Here is a 7591-nt window from a genome sequence, read left to right as displayed (position 1 = left end):
AAGGGGAGAAAGATATCCCAGGACTGACTGATACAACTGTGCCTCGTCGCCTGGGGCCCAAAAGAGCCAGCAGAATCCGCAAGCTCTTCAACCTCTCTAAAGAAGATGACGTCCGCCAGTATGTTGTGAGAAAGCCCCTGAACAAAGAAGGTAAGTGCGAGTGCGGTTTAACGTTTGCCACGTTTCGATCCCTTTCTAGGAGTTTGTGTCCAACGGAGCCCTGGATGGCTCCATCAAACCAGCCACTTCACAGGAGAAGGGGGTGCTAGCCACGGAAGGCCGATCGATTGTGTGGCTACGGTTGAATTGATTTCGTGGTCGTCCATATTAGGCTTTAATCTGCCCTGTTTGGAGGCATAGCACCATAACTCATGGGGTCACTGATTTGGCATTGACTTGGTTAACTGGCAGCAACTAGCACTGCTAAGCTGACCACATTTGTAGGGAAATAGAGGGATGTCTAAATATGCCAGAGGTGTAGTAGCCCTTTCTTGTTCTGCTGAAAGCCTTGGAGAGTGTTGCATTTTCCCTATCTGTGGACTGGTTAATAGTTGGGGCTTGGTAGAAATTAGAAGTTAGCAAAAATACCTCCAAAATTCTAGGGAGGTGGTGTTTGAGATGGAGGAATTGTGTGTTGCACACATTCAGAGCAGTAGTGAGGCCTGAGGCAGAAAGGCTCCCCCGTTTGTTTCATTAAGTGGCATGAATGAGTATTGACAGTAAGGGGAATAGTTATTTCACTCAAGTTGGAGCTTTGACTTTGCGGTTCAGTTTGAGCACACTGGGCAGATTTCTGTATGAAGATTGCCATCCGTGCAGTGGAGGTGGTCTTGCTGGCAGTTGTTTTAGGGATGATCCTTTTGTTTAATAGAATTTGAGCAACTTTGCATTTTGGGTAAGAATGTTTGTGAAGGGAGGGGCTTTACTCTGTACCAGCTTTATGGAATCTGGGAAGACTGGAGATTCTCTCAACTCATGACGTGCAGAGCCTTGTTCCCTGGGTTGGGGTGTCAGAACAAGAGAGATGCAGGCAGACGTGGGACTGTATTTCTATTTCTCGAGCCAGTAAAACTCGTAAATGAAGAATGACTCTGTCATACGATACAAGGACGTTTGTGTGCAAGACCACATCTTCCTTGACTTAGGAAGAGATGGAGCATGACGTTTTAGCGTGAGCTTGAACTTGGCACGCAAATGGAAGCCTTAAAGAACTGCTTTGTCAAGATAGTTTATTGGGTAAAACCCTGCCCTTTTGATCCATCTTTTAGAAGTGCTTTTCCTTTTTTAAACTTTTGTTGGCAGGATGAAGTTAGAAACCAAAGCTCTGGTGGGAAATTGTCTTTCTGACAGGCAATTAAAATTTTAAGTTGTAGACAAGTTAAGATTTTATGTAGAAGGCTCTCACAAATTACATGTTAACAGGCACTACACTAAATTGTTACATTTTATTTGAACATTTTAAATGTGGCATTCTCTAAGTGATACTCTCAATTTTTAGGCAAGAAACCCAGGACCAAAGCGCCCAAGATTCAGCGTCTCGTGACTCCACGCGTCCTGCAGCACAAGCGCCGGCGCATTGCCCTGAAGAAGCAGCGCACCAAGAAAAACAAGGAGGAGGCCGCCGAATACGCCAAACTTTTGGCCAAGAGAATGAAGGTATGTCTTAAAGATGGGACACTGGGTACTCGGGAAAGCTGGGCCTTGCTTGGTATTTGCCTCTTGAACCCAGACAGGCCTTAATTGTGTTTTTCTCTGTTCTGTTTAGGAGGCCAAAGAGAAACGGCAGGAACAGATTGCCAAGAGAAGGAGGCTGTCCTCGCTGAGGGCTTCCACCTCTAAATCTGAGTCCAGTCAAAAATAAAATAGAGCCTTGAATAAATAAGCTCATCTATTACTCTCTTTGGCTTGAGTCTTTTCACTGGTTGAGAATTGTAAATCAAGTGAAACTTATGACTTAAGAATTAAAGGGAAAGGAGGGTGATGTACAGAAGAAATGGGGAAATGGAGTCAGCAGGAGGTGTTTGAAAGCGATTCTCTTCAAACACACTTAACGTTCCTTTGGCAGAAGACATGTCCAGGATACAGGTCCACACAGGTGGGGAGCAGTGAGCAACTTAGAATTCTTTGTTTTCAGCTGGGCGTGGGATGACGGGAAACAAATGACTAGGACGGGAATCTTTTGTATGCTTTATTTTGAAGAATATAAGCTTTTTAAAAACATCTATACAAAATTTAATACATGAAAAGTGCCCTTGTGAAGATGGACATTTGTCATAGTAAAAAAAATTTTGTTAAAGCATAGTTAATGGATACCATTTTAAGTTCACAAAGCTTCTTTTAAACCAGTGCAAATTTATTGCATTAACAAAGCTTTTCAACTAGTGAATTGTTAGCTTTTCTATGCTTTCACTCTTCTACACCCTGAAAAGTTGACTGCTTTTATAGACAAACACCTGCGCCAACAAAGCGTGCACAGTGAGAGTACCACGTCAGCTTTCTGTAGTAATTGAAATCTCAGCATTTCCAGACAAGATCCTGAAAAGAAGGCACAATAGGCTTTAAAGGTAGGGAGAAAATTCATTTAAAGAATGTGCTTAACCACGAGTGTAATTTTAAAGTCGCTGAGACAACCAAAATTCAGACATGTGACTGGTGCAAGGCAGGTCATGGTTCAGTAGGTTCCTGCATGGGGCCCTGAGTCCACAATTTCTAAGCTGCTCCCAGGTGAGGCTAATGGCCAGTTCCTACACCGAGGTTCCCACACTGCCACTTCATGCATGGAGTTACAAAGTTGATACAGGTAAATCTAGCAACTGATGTTAATAAGCTGAAATTGTGAAATGTTAAGCTACAGGGGGCAACAGCATTTTAAAAAGTTAACTAGCAACAAAGCCAACTTTTAATGTCCTGAAAACCAAACCAGGACCTGCTCCACACTGATGCACAAGTGCAAACTACTTGCTTTTCTATTGAGAATGGAGTGTGGGCACATTAAACACAAAGGTGTTCTTAATCGAACTTTCTCATCATGGCCAGTAATCAAATTTGGTTATACTAAGCAACTGGCTCAAGACTGCTTCCAGTACTCAAGTAGGAGTCAATTTCTAATTCTCACCATAGATACAATGTGGTGTGCACAGTGGATTAAGCAGGATGCTAACCAAAAGGTCTGGTGGTTCACACCCACCAGGTGCTCCATAGGAGAAAGATGCAGCATCCTTCCCTCAAGATGTGTAGCCATGGAAGCTATGGAGCTGTTGGTATGGCCACTCTGAATCAGGATGGTCTCAAGGGCAGTTGGTGACCCTTGTGGTGGGTCAGACCTGGACACCAACATGTTAATGTTTCCAAGATATAAACAGGTCTGAAGGAAAGCAATGTTGCTGATCTAAACTTCTCAACTGCCTGATGCAAATTTTATATAGAATTTTTCCAAGGTTTGCAAGACATCTTAAAATTTTTAAGTTACTTTAAATGTTACATAGTTACTACAGAATGTATGTGTTATGATGAAAGCACACGTTCTAAACAAGATGGTAGAGTTCTTTGGTAGTTAAAGCAAATGATACATCATAGTGTTTAAGGATTTCTTCATTAAAGATTATTTTTTTAAAGCCACAAACAAGTACTATGCTAATAACTTAGTTCATTATGAAGACTTCAAAGGAATGGACAGATTACTAATGCCACACAATCACAGTAAACTCAAAATTATACATTTTATTTAATCTCTATTTTGGGGGGGAGGGTTTAAATCTAATATTGCTATGTGAATGCCAAGCTTTTCTTTAGGGTAAGTATTAAAACTAGTGCCAAATCTTAGTTGCAAAAATTGATATTCAGAAAACGAGTCAGTGCAGAGGGTCCATTGTGAAGTAATGAGAACTGTACATGATTTCTGACAAGTCCTTCACTTTGACTCTTCACACTGCTGCTCTTCTGGCCCCACAGTGAAGGAGCACAGGAACTTTACATAGGTTACACCAGGAGGCAGGGTGGGTTGGGCTGGGGGTGGTTGTGCTACTAGATTGTATTGCCCAGTAGTTGTCTTGTTTATGAACTGTTTTAGTCAACAGCTAATGTGTGACAGCAGATGGACCTAACAACACCATCTCCACACACCACTACTGGTTTTCCCGAGAATGAGCCAAGGCAAACCTGCTGCTTCTAAGGACGTTTTGAACAAAAAGACATGATAAAGGTCTAAATGAAACGCGCTGACGTCACGATTACACCTACTGACGACAAGCCCAACAAGCTTTAAGTTTTACAGCTTAATTGATTCAATCTAAAAAATATTATTTACAGATGTGCATTTTCACTCACAGGCATACAGACTAAGTATCATACATGAATAAAACTGCAGTGCAAGTTTATCCCACAGGTTTTCAAAAGTGAGCAAGAGCAAGGATTTGTGTGTCTGGACAAAGCTTTTAGGTCAAAAATCAACTGCATTTTAAGCATGGTTCAATTAAACTTATAAATTACGTTGCCAAATTCATTTTACTATTTCACTGGCTCATTCCAATTTTGAAGATTTAAAGCAAACTAACATGGTCTTGGGAAATGATGTGAGGAAGTAACGATATTCAAAACAATCCATTAAGTAAACATAACATGAAAGTAAAGTATATATTAAATTTAAAGCCAGAGGCACGGCAGTTGCCAGCAGACTTCCAGGTAATTTTGAGATGACTGACTACAGACCAGTTTAGTGTAGCCATTTCTTTAACAGTCAATAAGACCCCTTTCAGAAAACTGCATTGCAACATGCAATCTAAATTTCAATAAATATACACTTATAATGTGGCTGTATCCACACATATCTACACAGCCACAAACCTTTATATACACAAACACAAATAGTTGCTCTTATAATTGAGAAAGTTCATTTCTGGGCTAGGCATCTTTACACTGATTTGCCATTCCCCACACCCAGTAGCTCCAACTACATTATTAACAAAATGCTTAGGATAAGGAGTATGGCTTCTTATCAAGATCCAGCGAATACGAAATTGGTTTTCAGCAGAGTTTGAGAAACTTCAGAAGTTGACATAAGAAGTCTTCAATGTCAGTAAGTCCTGGGACATTTTACATTGCAAGATGATTCGGTCTGAATTACAATTCATTACGTATTATCCCCAGAAGGGAGTTCATCTCTTTAAATAAGAGGTGCACCAAAGCACTTCCTGCACCACTCCACGCTGCTACTTGGGGGAGCATCAATTTTCTGCAACTTTTCAACAATCTCCGAAGATAGATTTCTATATGCAAGTTCATACTCGTTGTCAAATGCCTCTGAAAGACATTGTCAAAAAGAGTTCATTGTAACTTGTTTATAAGAAAAGAAAAAAGCCATGCATCTAAAAGCAGCACTGAAATCAATTCATAATGACACATAATGAAACAATCTATTTAAAAAGAAAGAAACAAAGAAAATTACGTTAACTTACACTTACCGGTTATGATTTCAAAAATTGTTTCAGAAAGTAAACTATTGATCTCCCTTAATAAATCATTATTAGACAACTTACCAATATCAATATTCTCTCTTCCAAGGGATACTAATGATAAGAAAAGGATTTCTCTGTATAAGCTCCTATAAAATAAATACATATATTTAAAGTTAATAGACAAATCATATTAAACTATCCCACAAGGACAAACACACACAAATTCAGGTTTTAATGGTGGTGAAAACTCAGTAAGTGATCTACCTCGCAATAATGGACCCGGGCCAGGGTACTACAGCTCTAAGAAATGCCACCCTTGAAGGCAGATGGGTGAAGTGTACACTTGACTCTACTATTTGGGCAAATTCTGGTCAGTTTTTAGCTATGGTCAATTAAAGGGCTAAAAGATAATGTTCCTAGCGTTAAAAAAAAAAAGCTGATGGTGTACTCGAGCTTAAATTCTGAGCACTAAGTCTGTGGAAGACTACGGTGCTTACAGCAATGGCCCTGAATCCAATTTTGAGTCTCCACGTAGATTCAGCCTCCATTTAACTCAGATCACACACTGCCAAAGTGAACAGCTTTGTCCCCAGGTAGAGTGCCTTAGAGAGTAGATCACCACCACTCCCCTAACCACGGAGGGGCAGCCGAGTCTTTAGAGACTTGTCTGTGGGTGCCCTGTATGGTTTTTGGGGTCCTGGGTCTCATGACTGAATTATATATCTCCTGAATGCCTTGATCGGAAAGCCCTGAACCAATCTGAATAGCTCTTCTCTCTAGAGTAGTGTACAGCTGCTTTTCTGTAAATCCTTGGATGCCGTTGTGACCTCGTGCTGATGGTCTCCTTTGTCTGGATGTCATCTTTGTCCTATTAAGACGAAATCAGTACTCTACATAAACTATATTGAGAGGCAGGGTCTCGTCTGTCTCCTACAACAATGGACATAAGGCCTTCTCATTAATTAAAAAAAAATCTTATTCTGAAACATTTCTCTCATCAAACAATAAAAAGTTTTACCTACTATAAATTTTTCAAAACCTAAGTAATGTTTACCTTTAGTTTCTAACTAAAATTCACAAAAGCAGTCTTTTTTTCTGCCACTTGAAAAAATAACATGAATTTCTATGGTAGGTAAGCACATAGAAACTGCTAGGTGCACACCGGGTGAAATGCTATGGCTGCGCAACATAGCAGCAATGGGAGTCAAGCAATGAAGTCCCCAGGGCGTGCACCCCATCAGATTCGACCAGGAAACACTCCTAAAGGTCAAAAAACAGGCCTGGAACTATTTATAAGAGTTTTTTTGTTTGGTTTTTTTTGGTTTTTGCTGTTTTGTTGTTTTGCTCTGTCTTGTTTTTGACTAATTATTGTCTCTGCATGTCTATCTAGATAAATAGGCAGGATAAAGAATCCGGAGGTCAAAATAACAGAACCAACAGTTCTGGGGGGACATGGGACAGAGGGAGAGGTGGGGGAAAGGAATTGGGGTGTTAACAAACCCAGGGACAAGGGAACGAGCGATCAAAAACAGAAGACGAGGAGGAGGCCTGGTAGGACATGATCAAGGGCTATTTGGCCAAGAGGAATTACTGAAACCCGAATGAAGGCCGAACATGATAGTGGGACAAGAGGAAAGTAAAAGGAAATAGAGAAAAGAACTGGGAGGCAAAGGGCATTTATAGAGGTCTAATACAGCATGCACATATGTAAATACATTTATATATAATGGTAGGGAAATAGACCTATGTGTATATATTTATATGTTAAGCATTAGGTAGCAGATGGACATTGGTCCTCTATTCAAGTACTCCCTCAACACAAGAACACTTTGTTCTAATAACCCGGCATTCTGTGATGCTCACCTTCCTAACAAGATCGCTGAAGACAAAGTGGGTGCATAAGCAACTGTGGTGAAGAAAGCTGATGGTGCCCAGCTATCAAAAGATACAGCATTTGGAGAATCTTAAAACTTTGAAGATAAACAAGCGGCCATCTAGCTGAGAAGCAACAAAGCCCACATGGAAGAAGCACACCAGCCTGTGTGATCATGAGGTTTCAATGAGATCAGATATGAGGCATCAAAGACCCAGAATTAAAAAATCATATCAATGTGAATGAAGGGGAGTGCAGAGTAGAG

At 40.5% G+C, this 7591-nt stretch overlaps 2 protein-coding genes across 4 annotated transcripts in view; one reads left to right on the top strand and one right to left on the bottom strand.

The window, feature by feature from the left end:
- RPS6 (ribosomal protein S6) overlaps positions 1-1894 on the top strand; it is a 3785-nt gene extending 1891 nt beyond the window's left edge. The window contains exons 4-6 of the mRNA XM_045289249.1: positions 1-150; positions 1499-1656; positions 1766-1894. The exon at positions 1-150 is cut by the window's left edge and continues 16 nt beyond it. Of these exons, the coding sequence (XP_045145184.1) occupies positions 1-150; positions 1499-1656; positions 1766-1861 (404 nt within the window). The 3' untranslated portion in view covers positions 1862-1894. The remainder of the gene's footprint in view (positions 151-1498; positions 1657-1765) is intronic.
- Positions 1895-2173: 279 nt separating this feature from the next.
- Positions 2174-7591, bottom strand: part of DENND4C (DENN domain containing 4C) — a 105736-nt gene continuing 100318 nt past the window's right edge. For all 3 annotated transcript variants that reach the window (XM_045289106.1, XM_045289107.1, XM_045289108.1), the window contains 2 exons: positions 5535-5599; positions 2174-5298 (listed from right to left, as the gene is read on the bottom strand). In XM_045289106.1, the coding sequence (XP_045145041.1) occupies positions 5162-5298; positions 5535-5599 (202 nt within the window). In that variant the 3' untranslated portion in view covers positions 2174-5161. The remainder of the gene's footprint in view (positions 5299-5534; positions 5600-7591) is intronic.

This window comes from Echinops telfairi, unplaced genomic scaffold, assembly GCF_000313985.2.
Source record: "Echinops telfairi isolate 266 unplaced genomic scaffold, ASM31398v2 ScPeMD7_25;HRSCAF=90, whole genome shotgun sequence".
NCBI classification, from domain to species: domain Eukaryota; kingdom Metazoa; phylum Chordata; class Mammalia; order Afrosoricida; family Tenrecidae; genus Echinops; species Echinops telfairi.
Note: the sequence above shows the minus strand (reverse complement) of the source record. Positions and strands in the feature narration are given on the sequence as shown.